The following is a 24,242-nucleotide window of genomic DNA, read 5'->3' as shown; positions in this document are numbered from 1 at the left end:
TCTTTGTTTAGCTCTGTACCCCATTTTTTAATAGGGTTATTTGGTTCTCTGGAGTCTAACTTCTTGATCTCTTTGAATATATTGGATATTAGCCCTCTATCAGATACAGGATTGGTAAAGATCTTTTCCCAATTTGTTGGTTGGCGTTTTGTCCTATTGACAGTGTCTTTTGCCTTACAGAAGCTTTGCAACTTTATGAGGTCCCATTTGTCAATTCTTGATCTTAGAGCCTAAGCTATTGGTGTTCTGTTCAGGTAATTTTCACCTGTGCCTTTGTGCTTGAGACTCTTGCCCACTTTCTTTTCTATTAGTTTCAGTGTATCTGGTTTTATGTGGAGGTCCTTGATCCACTTGGACTTGAGCTTTGTACAAGGAGATAGGAATGGATCGGTTTGCATTCTTCTACATTCTAACTGCCAGTTGAGCCAGCACCCTTTGTTGAAAATGCTGTCTTTTTTCCACTGGATGGTTTTAGCTCCTTTGTCAAAGATCAAGTTACCATAGGTGTGTGTGTGGGTTAATTTCTGGGTCTTCAATTCTATTCAATTGATCTACCTGCCTGTCACTGTACCAGTACCATGTAGTTTTTATCACAATTGCTCTGTAGTACAGCTTAAGGTCCGGGATGGTGATTCTACCAGAGGTCCCTTTATTGTTGAGAATAGTTTTGGCTATCCTGGGTTTTTTGTTATTCCAGATGAATTTGCAAATTGCTCTTTCTAAGTCTGTGAAAAATTGAGTTAGAATTTTGATGGGGATTGCATTGAATCCCTAGATTGCTTTTGGCAAGATGGCCATTTTTACTATATTAATCCTGCCAATCCACAAGCATGGGAGATCTTTCCATGTTCTAAGATACTTTTCAATTTCCTTCTTCAGAGACTTGAAGTTCTTGTCAAACAGATCTTTTACTTGCTTAGTTAGAGTCACACCAAAGTATTTTATATTATTTGAAACTATTGTGAAGGGTGTTGTTTCCCTAATTTCTTTCTCCGCCTGTTTATCTTTTGTGTAGAGGAAGGCCACTGATTTGCTTGAGTTAATTTTATATCCAGTGACTTTGCTGAAGTTGTTTATCAAGTTTAGGAGTTCTCTGGTAGAATTTTTGGGGTCACTTAAGTATACTATTATATCATCAGCAAATGATAATTTGACTTATTTCTTTCCGATTTGTATCCCTTTGATCTCCTTCTGTTGTCTAATTACTCTGGCTAGGACTTCAAGTACAATATTGAATTGGTAGGGAGAGAGTGGGCAACCTTGTCTAGTCCCTGATTTTATTGGGATTGCTTTAAATTTCTCTCCATTTAGTTTGATGTTTCCCTCCATTTAGTGTGTTTATATAGTGAATTGCATTGATCGATTTCCATATATTGAACCATCCCTGCATCCCTGGGATGAAGCCTACTTGATCATGGTGGATGATCGTTTTGATGTGTTCTTGGATTCTGTTTGCAAGAATTTTATTGATTATTTTTGCATCAATAGTCATAAGGGAAATTGGTCTGAAGTTTTCTTTCTTTGTTAGCTCTTTGTGTGGTTTAGGTATAAGAGTAATTGTGGCTTCATAGAATGAATTGAGAAGAGTACTTTCTGTTTCTATTTTGTGGAATAGTTTGAGGAGTATTGGTATTAGGTCTTCTTTGAAGGTCTGATAAAACTCTGTACTAAACCCATCTGGTCCTGGGCTTTTTTTTTTTGGTTGGGAGACTATTAATGACTGTTTCTATTTCATTAGCAGATATGGGACTATTTAGATTGTTGATCTGATCTTGATTTAACTTTGGTACCTGGTATCTGTCTAGAAAATTTTCCATTTCATCCAGGTTTTCCAGTTTTGTTGAGTATAGGCTTTTGTAGTAGGTTCTCATGATTTTCTGGATTTCCTCAGTGTCTGTTGTTATGTCTCCCTTTTCATTTCTGATCTTGTTAATTAGGATACTGTCTCTGTGCCCTCTACTTGGTCTGGCTAAGGGTTTATCTATTTTGTTGATTTTCTCAAAGAACCAGCTCCTGGTTTGGTTGATTTATTTATTTATTTATTTATTTATTTATTTATTTATTTTTGTATAGTTCTTTTTGTTTCTACTTGGTTGATTTCAGCCCTGAGTTTGATTATTTCCTGCCTTCGACTTCTCTTGGGTGAATTTGCTTGTTGTTCTAGAGCTTTCAGATGTGCTGTCAAATTGCTGGTGTATGCTCTCTCTTTTTGGAGGCACTTTTTTTTTTTTTGGAGGTTTCTTTTTAGAGGCACTTAAAGCTATTAGTTTTCCTCTTAGGACTGCTTTCATTGTGTCCCATAAGTTTGGGTATGTTGTGGCTTCGTTTTCATTAAACTCTATAAAGTCTTTAATTTTTTTCTTTATTTCTTCCTTGACCAAGTTACCATTGAGTAGAGTGTTGTTAAGCTTCCACATATATGTCGGCTTTCTATTGTTTATGTTGTTATTGAGGAGCAGCCTTAGTCCATGGGGATCTGAAAGGATGCAAGGAATTATTTCAATCTTCTTGTATCTGTTGAGGCCTGATTTGTGACCGATTATATGGTCAGTTTGGGAGAAGGTACCATGAGGTGCTGAGAAGAAGGTATATCCTTTTGTTTTAGGATAATAAGTTCTGTAGATACCTGTTAAATCCATCTGTTACATAACCTCTGTTAGTCTTATTGTGTCTTTGTTTAGTTTGTGTTTCCATAATCTGTCCATTGTAGAGAGTGGGGTGTTGAATTCACCCACTATTATTGTGTGTGGCGCAATGTGTGCCTTGTGCTTTAGTAAAGTTTCTTTTATGAATGTAGATGCCCTTGCATTTGGAGCATAGAGGTTCAGAATTGAGAATTCATCTTGGTAGATGTTACCTTAGATGAATATGAAGTGTCCCTTCTTATCTTTTTTGATCACTTTAGTGTGAAAGTTGATTTTATTCAATATTAGAATGACTACTCCAGCTTTTTTCTTGGGACCATTGGCTTGGAAAATTGTTTTCCAGCCTTTTATTCTGAGGTAGTATCTGTCTTTGTCATTGTGGTGGGTTTCCTGTGTGCAGCAAAATGTTGGGTCCTGTTTATATACCCAATCTGATAGTCTGTCTTTTTATTGGGGAATTGAGTCCATTGATATTAATAGGTATTAAGGAAAAGTAATTGTTGCTTCTTGTTATTTTTGTTGTTAGAGTTGGAATTCCGTTCATGTGTCTATCTTCTTTTAGTTTTATTGGAAGATTACTTTTTTGCTTTTTCAGGGATGTAGTTCCCCTCCTTGTGTTGGAGTTTTTCATTTATTACCCTTTGAAGGGCTGGATTTATGGAAATATATTGTGTGAATTTGGTTTTGTCATGGAATACTTTGGTTTCTCCATCTATGGTAATTGAGAGTTTTTCTGCATATAGTAGTCTTGGCTGGCATTTGTGTTCTCTTAGGGTCTGCATGACATCAATCCAGGATCTTCTGGCTTTTATAGTCTCTGGTGAGAAGTCTGGTGTAATTCTGATAGGTCTGCCTTTATATGTTACTTGACTTTTTTCCTTCACTGCTTTTAATATTCTTTCTTTGTTTTGTGCATTTGGTGTTTTGACTATTATGTGGCGGGAGGAATTTCTTTTCTGGTCCAGTCTATTTGGAGTTCTATAGGCTTCTTGTATGTTCGTGGGCATCTCTTTCTTTAGGTTAGGGGAGTTTAGTTGAAGATATTTACTAGCCCTTTAAGTTGGAGGTCTTCACTCTCTTCTATACCTATTATCCTTAGGTTTGGTCTTCTCATTGTGTCCTGGATTTCCTGAATGTTTTGGGTTAGGAGCTTTTTGCTTTTTGCATTTTCTTTTTCTGTTGTGTCAATGTTTTCTATGATATCTTCTGCACCTGAGATTCTCTCTTCTATCTCTTGTATTCTGTTGTTGATGCTTGCATCTATGGTTCCTGACTTCTTTAATTAGATATTTTCTTTATTTAAATTTCAAATGATATCCCCTCTCCTGGTTTCCCCTCTGAAAAAAACTTCTACATCCTCCTCCCTCCCCTGAGACAACTGTTACAGTAGTGTTTGAGTAACTGGTCTTTTTTCCTGTCAGTGATGTTACATTTTCTATTTTTTGGTCTCCTTTTGGTCTCTGGCTTTATTTTGCATATTGTAACTTTTTGGTTAGTGAATACTAAGTATACAAAGTGATGAAGTGTTTTTGCATATGCATATGATTTACTCTGACAACATCCATCCCATGCTCTTACCCTCCCTTTTCCTGATGCTTTTCATCTTCTCTGGTAGTCTCCATCTGCTCTTTAGCTCCCTTTAGTCCATGTATGAAACACGCTTACAGATATCTGTATTCTTTGTTTCTGAGGTGGCATTTCTTTATTCTGTCTCAAGATTTCTCTTCCGTCAGGAGTCATGATGTTTACAGTGGAACTGATTAGAATTACTCCTTTCTTGGTAATCCATCATTTGACTTTTTTGTTTTCAGATGTAATTACATACCACACAGTTACAACAAAGTTTTCTAAAGTTTATAGGTCAGTCACCACCACTGTTTAAATGTAGAATCCTTCTTAAGTTCCCTAAATAAACTTTGAACTCATAGTCACTCTTTGTTTCCTGAGGTCTCCCCTGCCTTAGGAGACCACTGACTTACTCTTTGTTTCTGAAGATTTGTCTATTCTGGACATCTCATAACAACGAAACTTTAGTACCCATGAGTCTTTGACTGACATCTTTTACTTTAACATGGTGTTTTTGGAGCCATTCTCCACAGTAGCATGTAGTAGTTCTTTATTCCTTTTGTGGTTCTGTACATCACTGATGGATGTGAAATATTGTGATAAATTGTTTACCAATTCAGTAAGGGATGAACTTTCGTTTCCCTTTCTGATTGTTATTAACAATTGTAATTAGGAATTGTAATTGGTTTTTGTCTGGATGTGTGCTTTTATTCCACTTGGTGTACACTGAGGAGTAGAGCTCCTGGGACATACTGTAACTCTGTGCTTAACATTTTGAGGGCTGTAATAAGTAACTGGAAAATACCAGCTAGAAAGCATTGTGGCTACCTTAATCATCCTTTCTGAGATAGTTTCACGTTGGTCATGTTCCAATCTGTGGGTGTATGTGGTTTTAACTTTTAGGTCTTTGAGAGATCCTCTGTAACAACAGAAAATTGTTGAAATATAGGTTTTTTCATTCTTTTTTTTTAAACCATTTACATAGAACAATATTGGTAACATTTCATTAAAAATGTTGATGTTAATAATTCATATTGTTTGAAATAATTTGGAGGGAACAGAATCCAACAGAAATCCAAGACTTCAGCAAAGCTTATTTTGGACCTAGGAGTCACCCAGGGTGGAGTGAACCATAAAGGGCGGCAGCAGCAGCATCGGCAGCAGCAGCAGCAGCAGCTTGCCTGACTCTGTCTTTGTTATGGTCTAACTGTGACTGTTCCCCCATTCCCTTGATGTTTAAACCCATGCTCAGTTTCTTCCTTCATGAGACCCAGAGTTGGCTAGTCAAAATGGGCAAAGAAGGGCTAGGGATATAACTTAGCTGCAGAGAGTGCTGCCAGAATGCACATAGCTAGGTCTCCACCTCAACACCTTCCACATAGATGCACCAGGGATGGTGGTGCTTGCCAGTATCCACATACTCCAGAGGGAGAAGAGGCAGAAGGAGCCGAACTTCAAGCTACTGGGTGACAGAAAGAAGCATCAGTGACTGTCAAAACATGCATAGGATCTAGTAAAACCATACTTACAAAATATGAGGTCATGAAGAAAACAGACCAAGATAAGATAAAGAAGTAGGGATGGAGGATTATGGAAGCAGAGAGGGAGTGTGGGGAGAGGAAAACGCTCCTACAGACGAGTTCTAGCCACAAACAGATGTTTAAAATGTGAGGAAAAACAAAATGGGCATCATAACTGCATCCTCAAAGGTCTTGTTCTACTTTATACCCCTTCAGATGTGAAGGGAAGGGCACTGGCAATTTCAGAATATAACAGGAAAAGCAGACACTGACCATTTATATTTTCTTCTCATGAACACCATGTATCTGATTGGGCTGTTTATAAAGCATCTGACTTAAATTATTATATGTACAGTTTCTATAAATATTGCACAGATGCACAGTAAAGCACATGTATTCCACAATGATTGGATGCTTCAGGATCTAGCACTATTATAACCTGATATACAGTGAATTGGTCATATTTGTGAACTTACCTTTCCAGCCAGACTGTGAGAACAGTGCCTATTATCAACATACAACAAGAAAGTCTATGAAGTGAAATATAATTGGTTCTTTTCTAAGGACACGTAGATATCCTCAATGGATTCCACTTGTCCTTATCAGGAAGTTCTCACATTGGCATACTCCAAGAATAAAATAAACAACTGAATGGAAAGCCTACGTAGGCCATGTATTGGTTCATGTACTCTCTTTTGCCGTTTGATTGGCATAGCAGTCACACCAAGCCATACCTTACTTTAAGCATATATCAATCACTGCCATGGGTCGGCATCAGAATCAGGCTCAGGTTATTAGGTAGGGCACCATTAGGTAAGTGAAGCTTGAATTAATTCTTCAAAGAGAGAGTGGTTGGATGGCAACCACGCACTTGGAGTAGGCAGGATATCATAGTCTGTTGGGCTATGTTCAAGTTGGGAATCTCATTCCTTCCACCCTTCCAGGCCCTAGTGGGCAGTGTTACATTAGGTACTTAAGAGTGATTAGCAAGCCTTCCTCATCAAGTTCCTGTGAACTTCTAAAATTCAGAATACTTTTAAAATAAAGTTATAAAACCTGATTTATAATTATATTTTTTAGTGTAATTCTTTTAAAGTATGTGCCTAATTAAAAAGTAATATAGTCTTGAAAAAGATGTATAATGTAACTGAGTATAGACATCAACACCAAAATCCCTAGGGCCAGTTCTCAGTTTTGCTATTTACTAGCTGTTTAACCTTGATCAAATTACTTAACATTTTTGTGCTACAGAATCCTGATGTATAAATAGGGGTAATAAAAACACCTACACCGTGAGATTGCTGTGACTGTAAAAGTCTATTCAGATCAAATACATGAAACTGTATCTTGGTGTATTATAAAAGCTTAGAAAAATATTTTGGATTATTATTATTGAAATAATTTGAAGACCAGAATTTCCTAAGAACATAGTTTTTATTTCAGCTAGTCATTTAAGAAGTTTTCATTTGCGAAGCAGAGTATCATTACATAGCTTAGACTGGCAACAAACTTAACCTCTAGCTTTAAAGTCAGGGTTCTTGCTTCCCAAGTGCTAGATTATAGGCAGATACAACTACGACTGGATCAGAGGTTAAAATGTCTAGGGCTAGGCATGCTGCTCTGTGACAGAGTATATACTTGGTGCACATGGAGTCTGGGTTCAATGCTGAGGTGTAAAGAAGGGAAGGAAGGACAATAGTCCATGTGACTTTCTCTCCAGCGTGCACTGTGCAGTCAAGGAACAGTAGTTTGCTCGTCTGCCAGGCTTTCCGTGTGCTGTCCTTCAGTACTCAGGGCATCCTGCTCGCCAGCAAATGCCACGGAGAAGTGCTCCCTAAGAGAAATGACCTTTTTAGCTGGTATCTTTCATTCAGTACAGTGCATCTGAGAATAAGTCAGGATGCCTGTGCCAGGCATATGTCTTCATTGGTGATTAATCATTCAGAATCTATGCACCCTCAACTGACAGGTTAGTTCTAGTTTTGTGCAAGTATGAGAAATTGTGCTATAATTTTGTAGATTATGTAGAACTTTTGTGTAAAGATAACTATATGTGTACTCGACAGTTGGTAGATTTCCTAGTACATATGCTGAGTGCCAGTGTAGGGATTTGTATAACTGCCAAGCTGTTCTCCAGAGTTCTATACCAGTTTGTGTTTCCACCAGAGTTGTATGTTAGTTTAGATTGCTGTACATCTGTTCCAGCCATTGACATTCTTTTTTTCTTCAATATTTGCCTATTCTAAATAAGTATGTAGCTATTAACCTAATTGACCCCCATTTTAGGACTTGAAGGTACAGAAAAAGGCTGTGAAATGTAGGCAGAGAACACATATAAGAGAAACAAGGAGATTAGTAGAACAGGAAGGGTGGAACTTGGGCTTTGCAGGCATGGGGCCCTGAGTTCCATGCCTGCTGACTAGCCCGTGGCTAGCACACAGTAGGGATTTCTTTACATGCTTATTGTTTCATAAAAATGAATAAATGCTGAAGTAACTTGAGACTTAGGTTTGATCTATAGAACTCCATTGTAGTCATGTGATAGGTCCCTTTATATAAGTTTGTCTTTCTTTAAATACATGGTTAATGATTAATACTGGTCTCTGATTCTCAGCTGCATAGTAGGTGGAGAGTGGCATTATGCGGTGGAGTGTACATGAGGCAGGACTGGATGCTTTGAGTTTCATTAGGAAAGTTGTTGTAGCCTCCATAAGGCTTAGACCCATTACTATACAATGGGAAGGTTTCATTTGATGGTAGCTAGGGCATTTAACAATATTGTTTTCTTATAATCACACCACACCAGACATTGGTATGAGGAAGCATGCAGGAGTTTTTAAAGGTGAGGATATTGCCCTAGTGGATTTCAATGTAAAGAGTAGCTCTGCTAGGGAGATCAGGAACAAGTGCCTAGAGTTGGCTGATGGCTGGCTGTAAAAAAACACAGGTAGGAAAAGTAGATACAGGGTGTAGATGGTGGTGGTAGTTGGTGCATGCATAAGAAGCAGCTCTGAGCGGGGCAATGGTGGCGCACGCCTTTATCCCAGCACCTGAGTTCAAGGGCAGCCTGGTCTACAGGAGTGAGTTCTAGGACAGTGAGGGCTACACAGAGAAACCCTGAAGAAGCAGCTCTGAGGGGCTGGCAAGATTGCTCAGTGGGTAAGAGAACTGACTGTACTTCCGAAGGTCTTGAGTTTAAATCCCAGCGACTACATACACATAATGAGATCTGACGCCCTCTTCTGGTGCGTCTGAAGTCAAGTACAGTGTACTTATGTATAATAATAAATAAATCTTTGGGCCGGAGCGAGCAGGGGTTGAAGAAAGTAGAGGTCCTAAAAATTAAATTCCCAACAACCACATGAAGGCTCGCAACTATCTGTACAGCTACAGTGTACTCACATACATAAAATAAATAAATAGACAAGGATAAAACAAAAGAAGAAATGAAACTAAGAAGGAACATGAGAAATGTGCACACACACACACAAACACACACACACACCTCAAAATTGAAAACAATAATGTACAAGCAAAAGACCAGTAAGGTTAAAAAAACCCAAAAATCCTCAAACAAAGCAACATGAAACAAACAAAAACCAAAACAAACAGAAAGAAGCAGCTCTGAATTATTGAATTTAAAGCCTATGTTCCTTTTTTTTTTTTCTGTTAAGAAGCTTTAAGTTGAAGGCTGGGGAGAAGCTGCTGTTGACATTGTTAATGCCAAAGCGGCTCAGAAAGGGGCATAGTGTGTGTGGGAGTACTGGGCTCTCGCCTGCCCAGTGCGAGCTGGGGCGTGGCCACTGCTTCAGTCACACCTCGGTCCTTCATTCCCTCGCCCCTCTCCCTATTCTTGCTTTTTATACGTTGTAGGATGTTGTGTTTACCATCAGATATTGATAGAAATTTAAAAAATACACTTGGCGCTAAGTTAAACTTCAATTTAGATTATAAAATCAGATATTGGAGTTTTCATTTTCTTTCTTGATTTCTTTTTTTTATTGTTATATGTAAGTACACAGTAGCTGTCTTCAGACACCCCAGAAGAGGGCCTCAGATCTCATTACAGATGGTTATGAGCCACCATGTGGTTGCTGGGATTTGAACTCAGGACCTTTGGAAGAACAGTTAGTGCTCTTAACCGCTGAGCCATCTCTCCAGCCTGGAGTTTTCATTTTCAACTATGTTTCCAAGCATTTATTTTAAAATATCCAACTAAAAAAAAAAATATCCAACTAGATTTTGGTTTCGGCACCCCTAAAGTAATACTTTGGTAGATGTCTGGATAAAGCCAGTGAAGGGCCGGCTGACTTATCTAGCTAGCTCGTAAAGAGCCAGTCTAAAGCCAGGTGCCCAGAAATGGGATTTTAGGGTCTCTTGTAAAAAACGAACACTTCCAGATTCTGTTCTTTGAATTTTACTGTATTCTGTGAAACCGTTGTTGCTTTTTCCTATGTGTGCTTACCCATACGAAGCGGTCCTGCCAATCCTCACCATTATTTCTGCTTTTAGGTAGAAAACAATGCCTGGAATAGTAACCTAGAAAAGAAAAAAAGGAAAACCCTTCAATACTGCTTCTTATACCAGACAGCAGACTTTCCTGGAGAATAAGCATTTATGTACTTTTTTTTTAAGAGTATCAATTTCCAATGTACTGGCAACTTGTTAGACTTATTGCCAGGGACTCTGCTGGTCCTCATCAGTTACTCAGTAACCTTGCATTTAAAGATTGCATACATAATTGTGATGAAATTGGAGCAGCAAATACATAGTAATAAAATATATTCTTTGTTTTTGTTTTGTCTTTCAGAACCATGGTTTCATGGAAGGGGATTTACTTTATATTCTTCCTGTTTGCCGGAAGCTTTTTTGGAAGTATTTTTATGCTCTGTCCCATTTTACCTTTGATGCTTATAAACTTGTCATGGTATCGTTGGATTAGCAGCCGCCTTGTGGCTACGTGGCTCACGCTTCCTGTGGTAAGTTATACACCAGAGAAGGGTCTGTCTGCTTGTACCGGGGAGGCCTATCTCTTGAACTCTGTTAGCATCGGAGAGCTAGTGCTCAGGAGGAACATAAATATCCTGTGTTCTATAGTAAGCATTCCAGATGTAAAAAAGAAGGGAAATAGAAATACAAATATTCATGTCCTTAAAGCAAACCCTCATTAAGATCCTCACAGAAAATAAGAGCTTCTTTCTATGTCCTTCATGCATTTTCTTCTATATTTCATATAATGAAAGGTATACTTTATATCTAAAAATATATACATTTTAAAGATTGATGAATTTTTATATTATTAAAATTTATTCTGCATATCCATTTTGTGGTTTACAAAGCAGTGATACCTATTAAGATTCCATTGGGTCAGGGAAAGAATGTTAACAGATTGTATGAAAAAAATTTAAGTAAAAATGTAACCCATCCCACGAAGCTTCTAACAGTAAACATCTTTCTAAACTTCTCAGAGATGTGGTTGTTTCAGTTCTTTTCCACAAAAATTAGGGACATACAAAAGACATGTGATTTCTTTGTGCAGATGAGGTGAACAAGATGGGTAAGATCAGACTGCACTCGGTGGTCAGTAGTCATAGAGCAGGTGGCACTCTAGGTCATCAAGATGCTCTGAGAGCATCTGCTGGTTGTGAGCTGGAGATGGTTGGTCTCTAGTCCTAGCTCTTTCCTCCTCTGGCACTGAGAAGAGGCTGCTGCCCATCAGTGGGCAGTATGTGCTTGTCTTTCCCTTGGGTAGTTAGTCACTTGGGGATTGTTCCAGTCCTTTCTCCTTAGCAACAGCGAATTTTTCTTTCTGCTTGGGCAGCTGGGCTTGTCAGATTGTTTTGGTAGGGAGGCCATGTGTTTAGCATCTGAAGAAGAAAACAAGAAGGCAAACAGTCTTCCCTAATTGGTAAAGGACCCTTTCCATCCTGTTTCATCAATATCTGACATCCGTGAGGCAGCAGGCAGAGCACCTGCCCACAGGGTAAGAGCTGCTGTGGGCCCTTAAGGTTCAGGTTGTCTCAGTAGTTCCTAAAATGGTGCTTGGGGTAGGTTTTCTACATGAACAGGATAGACAGTTCTTAAAAGTTTCCTAATAAGAGCTGTGTGTGCGGTGGTGGTGGCTCATACCTTTAGTCTTAGTACTCGAAGAGGCAAGTGGGTGGATCTGTGAGCCTGTTGCTAACCTGGTCTATGGAGTGAGTTCCAGGACGACACAGAGAGACCCTGCCTTGGAGAGGGGATGAGAGGCATTCCTGGCAATTGACTTTTAAATCACTTATTTAAAAATGAACCCTGCAGTGAAGGTTTTTAAACTCTGACAAAAGGTTCTGCCATCTTCAACATCCTGGGTCTCCATAGACACTAGGCTTGCAGGGTGTCTGTTTTACCACACATTGCCTGGTCTCAGCTGCTCTCTGAAGTAGACTTTAGGGCCTCTTCATTCTTGCATCTGTCATGCCAGCAAAGCCAGTCATATGTGGACAGTGCTGTCACTTTCTTCTACTAGCTGGAGATGTGACTGGGTCCCCTTGGAGCACTGCTATCAGCTTCCATGAGCTTATACTGGAGAACACTTTCCCAGACAGTTGCTCTCAAGGCAAGGAGAGCACTCAGCTACATTTCATGATGAGGCTCTTTTCAAGTAAAATTTCCTTTTCACAAGTTGGAGCCCTTAATGGGTAAAGTCTTTCTTTTTGGGTACGTTTTCTATTGTCACAATGCACATCCAGGTGGTTTTGTGGTTGTAAGCTTTAACTTTTTTGAGCTCTTGCCTCCTCAATAGACTGCATTTTCTTTTAAATCTTCCTTCACTCCCAGGGTTTGTTTCTGTTGCCTTGGCAATCCTGCATCTAGCTCTGTCTGGATCTATCCTGGCTTTTTCCTCCTCCTCCTCCTCCTCCTCCTCCTCCTCCTCCTCCTCCTCCTCCTCTTCTTCCTCCTCCTCTTCTTCCTCCTCCTCTTCCTCCTCCTCCATCCTAAACCTGGGTAAATATAGTAAAAAGTAGCCATGCCACAGAATAAAATGCTCTGGTCTGAGAATTTCCTCTGCCAAACAAAGAAGTGATTAGCTTTAAATTCACTTCACCAATGTTCTCAGGATACAGGCAGAACAAAGCCAGATTCTTGAATATAATTATGAACAGGACAGATGAGGAGTTCCACCTGGTGGGGGTGACAGTCCATTATCTAAAACACCCTCCTCACCTGTGAGCTTATTCACCCAGTCTTTTCTGCTTTTCATTTGAATGAAAAACTTATTTTTAAAAATGGGATAGGAGTTGACTATTATTCTGTTATATCAGAAAAACAGAGCTCCACTTACCTATGCCTCACAAGCACTGGGGTTAAAGGCTTTTAATTTTTTTTTTAGATTTATTTATTATGTATTTATTATAAATACACTGTAGCTGTCCTCAGATGCACCAGAAGAGGGCATCAGATCTCATTACGGGTGGTTGTGAGCCACCATGTGGTTGCTGGGATTTGAACTCATGACCTTCAGAAGAGCTATCGGTGTTCTTACCCACTGAGCCATCTCACCAGCCCCAAGGCTTTTAATTTTTAAAACATTGAGAAGTGCTTTAATGAATAATCTCCGTGTGTGTATTTCCGTGTGTGGTAGGTGCGAGCACAGAAGAGCATGTCCTGTAATAAGTTCTTCTATTGCTGTTCACTTATTCCTTGAGTTAGGGTTTCCCAGACCAGAGGCCAGCAAGCCTCAGCTGGACGTCATGGACATTGGAAGAACTGCAGCTGTGAAGCAGTGCTAGCAACAGCACTGCCAGGCCTAGTTATCACCAGGGAGCTAGCTACCTAGTTAGGGACTTCTGCCTAGCCATCCAACCCAAGTGACCTCCCTTGGGAAGAAGTAGCCGTGGATACAACTTTGTAGCTGTTTCTTTTTGTACTGAGTTTATTTTCCTCTAAAGTTCTTGTAGAAAGCCTTACTTGTGGATATTCAAGTCTATAATCTGTTTTTGCTCCTCTTTCAATGCCATGTTTGTGTTTAATTCTACCACACATGCTCATAGCTCATTCACTGCCAATGTTGAATTATTTCATGATATTTGAGGGGCTGGATTTTCTTTTAATCCCTGTTGATCAAGCCTTTCTTCACTAGCTATAAAATAAAGTAGGACTTACATGCAAATGGTTTGGAATTTAACCTGAAGTTGAGCATAGGGATGTGCTGTAGTCTTGGTTTCTTGGGAGGCTGTGGTAGGAGTTTGAGCCTACATTCTGGGCAATATAAAGAAGGAGAAATGAAAGGAGAGCACACTGGCTCACTCTGTAAGAGCTCTCTTCTGTAACACACACTTTTCTTTTGAAGATTTAATCTAAATTATAATCAGGGGCAGTAGAAATGTTAATGTAACAAACCTGACAAGCATTTCAGCATTCATTATTGTCAAACATTCGCTGTAGGTGGTAGGCTGGAAGGTTTTAGTAGACAGTTTCTTTAGTCTTCATATATTCTTTGAGTAACAAAAGATCGTCTTAGAAGAAAAAAAATTAGAACTGGATTTGGTGATTGTCTTAGGGTTTCTATTCCTGCACAAAATATCAAGACCAAGAAGCAAGTTGGGGAGGAAATGGTTTATTCAGCTTACACTTCTACACTGCTATTCATCACCAAAGGAAATCAGGACTGGAACTCAAGCAGGTCAGGAATCAAGAGCTGATGCAGAGGCCATGGAGGGATGTTACTTACTGGCTCAGCTTGCTCTGTTATAGAACCCACGACTACCAGCCCAGGGATGGCATCACCTACAAGAGGCCCTCCCCAATTCATCACTAATTGAGGAAATGCCTTACAGCTGGATCTCATGGAGATGTTTCCTCACCTGAAGCTTCTTTCTCTGTGATAACTCCAGCTTGTGTCAAGTTGACATAAAACCAGCCAGTATAGTGGTACATACCTTTAATCCCAGCACTCAGGAAGCAGAGACAGGAAGATCTCTGTGAATTTGAGGCCATCCTGGTCTTCAGAGTGAGTTCCAGGACAGCCAGGGCTACACAGAGAAATCCCGTCTGAATAAACAAAAACTAACAACAAACAAAGAAATTTAGCTTTTTTAATCCTACATTCAGTTTTATCTTTTATTCTCTGGATAATAATCATACCATTATACCCTTAAAACTGCCCAAAGTAGAATCTTTGTACTTTTTTAAAACTTAATATATAATTGAAGATTTGAAAGGTAGTTCATATTTTTTCTATCAAGAAACTTCCAGAAATTAAAATTAGTGGAAGAGATTGGAAGTATTGAAAGCACTTCCTAATTTCACCCCAGATCAGAGCACCCCCATTTATTACAGAAGCAAGAGTATGGGAAACTGTTTATATGTTAGAAATCATAGGACATATATCATGACATGATAATATTTACCCATGGGAAACTTTTAAAAGCAACTCATTATTTACTTTAGACTCAGTTTTGCTTTTTCAAAGACAATTTTTTTGTTTAGTTAGTTTTTTAAGTATCATCCATTTTGGTATTATAAAAGCAATAAAGCATAGTTGTTAGCAAGAAGGATAAAAGTCCATAATTCTTAAATTCTTTCTTCATTTCCTTTTAATATAGTGAATATCTAATAAATTCATACACATGGTTGTCACTAATTTCATATGTGGCTTCTTAACCTGAAGCCCTTACAAAGTTACTCTATATTTTTTATTTTTTTGTAGGCATTGTTGGAGACCATGTTTGGTGTCAAAGTAGTCATAACAGGTGATGCATTTGTACCTGGAGAGAGGAGTGTTATTATCATGAACCACCGGACACGAGTGGACTGGATGTTCCTGTGGAATTGTCTAATGAGGTACAGCTACCTCAGACTGGAGAAGATTTGCCTCAAATCCAGTCTCAAAAGTGTTCCTGGATTTGGTACGTTAATCATGTTTGTTAAATGCTTTACTCATTTTGTATATAATGTGCCTGCTCTAAGAACAAAATCAGGTAAGTTGAATGGTATGTTATTCTCAACTTTTCTCATGAAGCTAAAAACATTTCCAGTTTCTTTTTATCTTTAGTGGCTTTGTTATGTGATTTTTCTCTGTTTTAAAAATATCTTACTCTAGAAGAGAAAAACTGGTATCAAGGAAGTAGATCATTTCTTAGGACAACCATTTGAAGGATATGAAGGATTGTAACTTTTTTTAAAAACTTCATTTACAAATTAAAATGACACAAACTCATTCTCAGTTGGTCAGGAGAATTAGTTGCTCTCTCCCCAGCTTGCCTGCTTGAAGACAAGCCCATGAGGTACTTCTATAGTCGCAGGCTTGATCTCACCTCCCTCCTAGAATCCTGTCCTGGAACTCACTCTGTAGACGAGACTGACCTCGAACTCAGAAATCTGCCTGTCTCTGCCTCCCAAGTGCTGGGATCAAAGGCATGCGCCACCACAGCCCGGCAAAGATTTATTTATTTATTTAATGTGAATACGCTGTTGCTGTCTTTAGACACACCAGAAGAGGGCATCAGATCCCATTACAGATGGTTGTGAGCCACCATGTGGTTGCTGGTTGCTGGGAATTGAACTCAGGACCTCTGGAAGAGCAGTTCATGCTCCTAACCTCTGAGCCATCTCTCTAGCCCGGGTCCTTTTTTCTATTCCACTGATGTATGTGTCTGTTTTTTTGCCCGTGCCATACTGCTTTTACTACTGTGGCTCAGTAGTATAACTTAAAATCAGCTGATTGCTCCTGTATCATTGTTTCTGCCCAAGATTGCTTTGAGTATGGGGTATTTTGTGCTTCCATGTGAATTTTAAGACCCATTCCCCTATTTCTGTGAAAAATGGTGCTGGAAATTTGATAGAGATTTTATTTAATCTATAGATTGCTTTTGGAAGAACAGCTGTTTCTACAATTCTTCCGACCCATGAGGGTGGGGAGATTTTTCAATCTGCTAGTTCCTTGGTTTTGTGTCTGTGTTTTATACTTTTTAATTAGAGACTTTTTACTTCCTTAGTTAGCTTTAGTCCAAGATCTCTCTCTCTCTCTCTTTCTCTCTCTCTCTCTCTCTCTTTCTCTCTCTCTGTCTCTCTCTCTCTCTCTCTCTCTCTCTCGTTTATTGTGAATAGGATTATTTCTTAGTATGTTTGTCATTGGTACATATGAAAAGCTATTGTTTTTTACATGTTGATAGCACATCTTGCCATTGTGCCAAGAGTTGTTTGTCAGCTTTGTTTTTCTGTGAAATCTTTAGGGCTCTGATGTATGGCATCGTGTACGTAGGGATGCCTTATCTTCTTAGTTGGGAGATTGTTTTTAGCTATTTTAAAAAAAATTGTGTTATTATAATTAGTGTTGCTATTTATCATAGATATGTATAGAACAGAAGCAGATAAAACACTTAACACTATAAAATGGATTAAATCTTATGATGCAAGTGTTTGAATAAAACTAAGAAATAGAGAAGATGGTAGTTGGTAAGAAAGTAAGATAAAATGTGATATGAATTGATTAAATTAAAGAAGAACATAGAGGAAAAAGAAAATTATACCAGGAAGTAGAGTAATAAGAAGGAAAATGGAGAGAGCCAAAATGAGGGCATAGTGATGCTAGGGGCACGATCGAGTAGAGCTGGGCTGGCGTCTACATCGGGCTGAACACCCACCAGAAGATCCCGAGTTTCCAATGCTCCAGCATCTCAATGTTTTAAATTAAGTTGTTGTTATTATTATTATTATTATTATTATTATTATTATTAACTTTATGTACATTGGCATTATTGCTTGCATGTATGTGTGAGGGTGTTGGATTCCCCCCTGTAACTGGAGTTAAAGACAGTAACTGCCATGTGTATATTAGTTAGGGTTTCTATTCTTGCACAAAACATCATGACCAGAAGCAAGTTGAGGAGAAAACGGTTTATTCAGCTTATACATCCACATTGCTGTTCATCACCAAAGGAAGTCAGGACTGGAAGTCAAGCAGGTCAGGAAGCAGGAGCTGATGCAGAGGCCATGGAGGAATGTTCCTTACTGGCTTGCTTCCACTGGCTTGTTCAGTTTACTTTCTTATCGAATCCAGGGCTACCAGCCCAGGTATGGTACCACTCACAATGGGCCCTCCACCTTGATCACTAATTGAGAAAATGCTTTAAAGCTGGATCTCATGGAGGCATTCCCTCAAGGGAGGCTCCTTTCTCTATGATAAGTCTAGCTTGTGTCAAGTTGACACACAAAACCAGCTAGTACAATGTGGGTGCTGGGAATTGAACCCAGATCCCCAGAAAGAACAGCCAGTATTCTTAAACACCAAGCTATCTCTCCAACAACCTTCAACATTTTTAAATACTAACATGATGCTGCAAGCAAAACATTCTATTCCTGACTTCACAGGGTTAGTGGTATCAAAATATACAAAATTAATGCAACTGTTGTTTTAAATCATTTCAGTATAAATGATTTAAATGATGTGAGTATAAAATTTACATGAAAGTCAAGTGAATTTAGGCTTGGGTTGCATTATGTATATGAAACACTTCTACAAAAAAACCCACAAAATAAAGGCTCTCCTGGTACCAAGCACTTAGGACAAAGCACACTTAACTTATATGTGGGGTCCTTAGGGAAAACAAAACAGCATGACTTTATTATTTCAAAGGTGATTCTTAAAAGATAACTGAAGAAAAACTGCAAAATAGCAGAAGAGCTCGGAGGGACTTAACAGTGTCCACTGTAGACCTGGTCCCTGGGAGGACGTGGTGACAATTCTGAACTTAGTCACCACTGGAAGTCTGAGTCCGTGGCAAATCAAGAAACATTTCCTTTGCATTCCCTGCTCTCTCAAAGACACTGCTCCAGACCAGCACAGGGATGCACACATCCTCATACCTCATGGTCTGTTCTTTGGAGCTTGGGATCACAGAGTGTCCACCATGCCCTGCTATAACTTTGGATTTGTAACTTAAATGCAACCTAAGCCATCTGTTTGTATACTGTTTAAAAGACTTGGCTCTAAGTTTCAAGCGGACGGAAAGAAAAACCACAAGGGCCAAAATGAGTGACAAGGTCTGCACAGAGAAGGGCATGGTAACTAGGATGTGATATCCTGGGCTCAGAGCCAGCCATGGGGCCAGACGTATTTTTATGTGTGAGATGTAAACCTAGTTTGTTTAGGTCTAGATTTGTAGCTGGCTCTTTTGTTACTAACAGTCATAAACATTGTGGAGAATGTGTTTCCCACCATTTCTCCAAACTGTGAAATGCTTGTCATGAGTTGAGTTTTATAAAAATTGTCAAATGAAGTATGTTGAGCAGTTTTATTGTCTAGAGGACACATGCAACAGATGATTTCACACCGGCAATTCTGTTGGTCAAAATTAAAGTCTCTTAACAGTTAATTCTGAAGTTTGCTGCCGTCATTGCTCAGCAGGGATGAATTTGGACTTCTTCTTCTTCTTCTTCTTCTTCTTCTTCTTATTATTATTATTATTATTATTATTATTATTATTATTTTTTTTTTTTTTTTTTTTTTTTTTTTTTGAGTTGTGCGTATCTGAGAAAGAGATTTGGGGGAGGTACCTTGGGGAAGAAAGGTTTAGTTAACTTAATTTAGTTCAGTTATATGCTAGGCTAAGAGTAAATCAGGATTACATATTCTGGTATTACATTGAGCTAAGGACACTTGAGATCTCAATAAATGACCTGTGATTGTGTTTTTAATGTGCTGGCTGATTTCTGAACAGAGAATAAACCCTGAGCTGTGTGGAAGTTAAGCAGTTTGCCTGGCTTCAGGGTTGTCAAGTCAAGTCACTTACTGCACTTTCTATCTTAAGTTGGGCTCTCCTGTTACTGTGCAGCCCAGCCGACCTCTCAGTAAGGACACTTGGGAAAGTAAGAGGCACACTTGCATCCTTAGGTCTGCTGAAAATCAACGAACTCCTTTCCCTGTAATTATATTCTGAAAATTTCTACGAAGTGTGCTTTTGTGGTAGAAATTTTAAGAGAGGACAGGAAAAGGATTGAGTAAACTTTAAGGCTTTTAGTCTGCTTTGTATTTATTGGTGAGACATAAACACAATACAAGATCAGTTTAGAGCCAGCTTTGCAGTAACAGTAAAAGGACACAAGAGATGGACTCTGTGTACCTGAGAGTGGACTGCTGACCTTAGTTTCAACAGATAATTTGATGAATGTTTTTACTCTTCTAAGTATGTATAAACCGTGATTGCATTTTTAGTGCTACGATGAGTTAGGCTTTATATTTAGTATAAGATTGTATCATTTAAAAAAATTTGATGGCTGCCATTTTTATTTCTATAACAAATTTTACAGAAAGTATTTTCCTTATGTCTAAAGTCATATATTTCAGCCAAGCGATAATGGTGCACACCTTTAATCCCAGCACTCAGGAGGCAGGGGCAGGTGGATATCTTGTGTTCCAGGCCAGCCTGGTCTACAGAGTTAGTTTCAGGGCAGCCAGGGCTACACAGAGAAACCCTGTCTTGAAAAGCAAACAAATATGAGATATTTATGAGTATCGCACAGTTGTGCCATGGATGCCATCCAGAGGCACCTTTAGGCAGCCAGGAAGTAAAAGTGTTGAGTGCAGTGAAAGTGGTGTCTGAAGTATGTCTTACAAGGGTTGTTCCTTGATGCTTTCAACCATGAAGTCAGCTAATACAGCTCATGGGAGTTCTAAGGAAAATCAAAGTTTGGCTTTGATATTAGATGGAAAATGGTTACTACTTACACATCTTTAAGCAGAATTTTCAGTCAACAAATAAATGTTCTGGAATAATTTTATATGAATAATTTTTTATTTATTGGAACTAGAAAGATAATAAAGGATGTCCCTATTCATCCAGTTTCTCAGGGTGTTTCCTTCATAGCAGTTTATTCAAATGAAAGGGTAGGTTGGCACTGTTTAACTGACTAAACAATCAAGTTTTGTTTTTGCCAATCTTTCTGTGAATGTCCATTTTCAAGGACATTAATGTCTTAGGATCCTTCTGAGGGACCACCTTGCTTTTAATCACTCATGCTCCACTTCAAAGCAGTGTGCCCTTGCTTTACATGGTGCTTATTGGTAAGATGTCCTTCATTCTGAATTTCCATGGTGTTTCTTCATTAAATGGTGGTCACGAGTCTGGGGAGTAGGTACCACAGAAGTGAAGTGTGAGTCTCTTATCAGAGAGTTCCATGATGACAAGTGCTCTGTCCTTAGTGATATTTATCTCCATCACTTGAGTGATGTGGTCTGATGTCATGTTACTGTATTCATTATACAATATTCTGTATATTCACTAGTAACTATATTATATTCATCAGTAGCAGTCCATACTCATCACATTTATCATCTGGCTTATTGTAGAATACTATCATTGCTGAAAATTTTTAGCTGTGGATGGAGAATTCTTACTGGCTAATGCTTTTTTTTTTTTTTGCTCTACTCATCTGTTTTTTTCACCTGCTTATGTTCTGATGCTCCAAGACTCCGCGCTACTCTCTTTCTCTCACAAAGTCTCACTTGGTAGACCAGGCTGGCTTCAAACTCACAGAGATCCATTTGCCTCACAACTGCTGTGATTAAAGATGTATGCCGCCTTGCCTGGCTGTAGTTCCTTCTCTGCAGGAGCTGGATTGTTTGCCTTCCCCAGCATATACTAGATAACTACATTTCTTGGTTGTGACCCCTCTTCCATCTTCAAAGACAACAGTGGCTAGTTGAGTCTTATACCCTTTCATTTTGAAACTGAGTCCCCTCCCCCTGATCTTTTCTACTTTTTTTTCATAATATTTTTTTCAGTTCACTAAATTAATCTAGGCTAATTTTTCAGCCTTGAATTTAGCTGCATAGTAACCTCTGCTGCCCTTTGTTTGTAATATAACGGACTCAGCTGTTCTAGTGTTGTCATGTGGATGTGCTTAGGGATTTGTCATGGTTCTGCCTCCCAGATTGTCACTGCTGTCATAGTCTGGCTCCCACAAAGCTAGTGATATACTTAGCTTGAGAATCCAATAGAGGTGTATGTAGATGACAAAGTATCTAGAAAATTGATCAATAGCAAATCTAAAGGATGAAAAAACCTATTGGCCTTTGTTAGAATAGAACCCCTAAATTATACCAAAAATGAGAAGCCTCATCTTGCCAACAAATGCCATCAGTGAATGTTTATTTTTTTTTCATTGTCAAACAAGAGTGTATAGTGTCTGCCAGGAGATAGGATAATTTCTAGGATAATCACTACACTGTAGAGTATAGCGGGATGTGCTATGTGTGTACTTCTGGGTTTGTTTTCCTTCACAATTTTGTGGTTTTTCAAGTTTGGAATGGTTTTGTAAAATAGGTTTGCTTTGGAAGATCATTTACTTGCATTGCCTTTTGTTTTGAGTGTGGCGCCTATGAATGTAATAGTGTAGGCTTCTGCATTGGAGGAGAGGTTGTGAGTTAATGGTCTACCTCACTCAGGGTGCTTTCAGAGGCTTTGTGGACATTAATGTTCTCAGAAGAGGGGTGGAAAGTATTACTCCATTTGTTTTGTGAATTCCAGGACGATGGTACTCCCCTGACTTGATCTATATGACACTTAGCATCCTGACTGAGGTTGGCATTCTGGGAACTGTAATTGCTTATTAATTGGTTTCTGGATTTATCTGTAATTACAAGCTATATACACCATACTCAAGCACTTGCTTAGTACTATTTCTCAAGTCTTTGTGAGAGAGTTTCACATACACTGTGCATCTGTTCATATTATTCCTTCTCATTGAATTAGGCACCTTCAGGTAGCATTCCTTGGTTTTATCCTTACCCTCTGCTTAGGACTGAAAATGCCATTGAAGGGAATAATAGTGTAGCTGCTTTGGTTTCTGGTGTCTTGCTCTAGTTTCTAGTGCTACAGAAGATACAGAGGATACGGTATTGCATTAGCACACACAGAGACAGCAATGATAATGTTTAAGCTATCACCGAGGTTCAGTTCTGAGACGATTAGATGAACAGTGCAGATGTTTTATGATTTCTTGAGTTATCAGCCATCTGAGCTAAAATGAATGAATGGATGGAAGAAAAAATAATGGAACATATGTATACTTCTTATTACAAAAGAATGCATTAAGTTAAAAATACATGGTGATGGTGTGTGGTGGTGCACTACTTTAATCTCAGCACTTGGGAGGCAGAAGCAGGAAGATTTGGGGCCAGCATGGTCTACTAGAGGAAGTTCCAGGACAGCCAGAACAACACAAAGAAACCCTGTCTTGAAAAAGAAGACAAAAACATATTCAAATAAATATTTTCTTCTAGCAAATTCTACATCTTAATAAAATGGAATGTAAGTAAAAACAAAACTAAGTTATAAAATTATGGACCATGCTAGGACACAGAGAGTGCCAGGGGTTTCTCACATCTACTCTGAGAAGGTGATGCTGATACTGTAACTAAGGATTTAGCAGAAGATGACTGTAGCAGGACTAGCTAACACCATGCGTTCTTTCTGGAAGCCTGCCTGACGAAGGGTGTTTGCTGAGAAATCAAGGCAGACAGTGCATGGGAAAGTGAAAAAAAAAGATATATAATTGGTCTCTAATTTGAAGTTTCACTGCTATTAACTACCCCAGGATTTTTCTCTGGCTGTTTGGGAACTTACTTTGTAGACTGGGCTGGCCTTAAATTCACAGAGGTCCTCCTACCTCAGCCTCTCCAGTGCTGGGATTAACTTGTATAACCACCACTGCCTGGCTCATTTGAATATTTAAATAAATGTTATGAAAATGCATGTTTTGAGAATTTCAGTAAGGTTAAGGAAAAAAAAAGCATAGATAAACTATGCACTGGTGACAGTAAAATGGAAAGGGAAAATTTCTTGTAAGATGTTCTTGCTTTTTCTTTCTTTTAAATGAAAACAAACAAACATTTCCACGAGAACACTGACACTGTCTAAGTAGAAGGGAAAACATAGGAGTCTCTAGGGCGGGGCCAGCCTTAGGAGGAGAGGTGAGGGAGGTCGGGGATCCAGCCCTTCCCTTACATTTATTCACGTGTACATTCTTGCAGATTATATTGTGCAAATGCAGAGGCAGAGGACAACTCGAGGCAGTCACTTCTCTCCTCCCATGTGTGTTCTGGGGATTGAACTCAGGACATCAGGCTTGGCTGCAAGAACATTTACCTTCTGAGCTGCCTTGCCAATCCTAGAATATACTTTATAAATGTGAGCATAATATAAACAAACATTTGAAGAAATTGTACAGCTTTAAAGAGCCAAGTGTTGTTTTTGTGGGGGGGGGGGGTTGGTTTTTTGATTTTTCAAGACAGGTTTTCTCTGTGTAGCCCTAGCTGTCCTGGAACTCGCTCTGTAGATCAGGCTGGCCTCGAACTCAGAAATCCGCCTGCCTCTGCCTCCCAAGTGCTGGGATTAAAGGCGTGCGCCACCACCGCCAGGTGAGAGCCAAGTGTTTTAAACAATAGACATGCAATATGAGTAATGATTCTTTGAGCACTTATGTTATTCATAATACTTAGAGAAATTCAAGAGCATATTATTGGAGA

General features: G+C 38.9%; 1 protein-coding gene across 7 annotated transcripts in view; it reads left to right on the top strand.

Moving 5' to 3' along the window:
- Lclat1 (lysocardiolipin acyltransferase 1) overlaps positions 1-24,242 on the top strand; it is a 135,149-nt gene that overhangs the window by 49,780 nt on the left and 61,127 nt on the right. For all 7 annotated transcript variants that reach the window (XM_031357818.1, XM_031357815.1, XM_031357814.1 and 4 more), the window contains 2 exons: positions 10,542-10,710; positions 15,423-15,621. In XM_031357818.1, the coding sequence (XP_031213678.1) occupies positions 10,546-10,710; positions 15,423-15,621 (364 nt within the window). In that variant the 5' untranslated portion in view covers positions 10,542-10,545. The remainder of the gene's footprint in view (positions 1-10,541; positions 10,711-15,422; positions 15,622-24,242) is intronic.

The sequence above is a fragment of the Mastomys coucha genome, unplaced genomic scaffold (assembly GCF_008632895.1).
Source record: "Mastomys coucha isolate ucsf_1 unplaced genomic scaffold, UCSF_Mcou_1 pScaffold6, whole genome shotgun sequence".
In the NCBI taxonomy this organism is placed as follows: Eukaryota; Metazoa; Chordata; class Mammalia; order Rodentia; family Muridae; genus Mastomys; species Mastomys coucha.
This window is presented reverse-complemented; position numbering and strand designations above follow the sequence as displayed.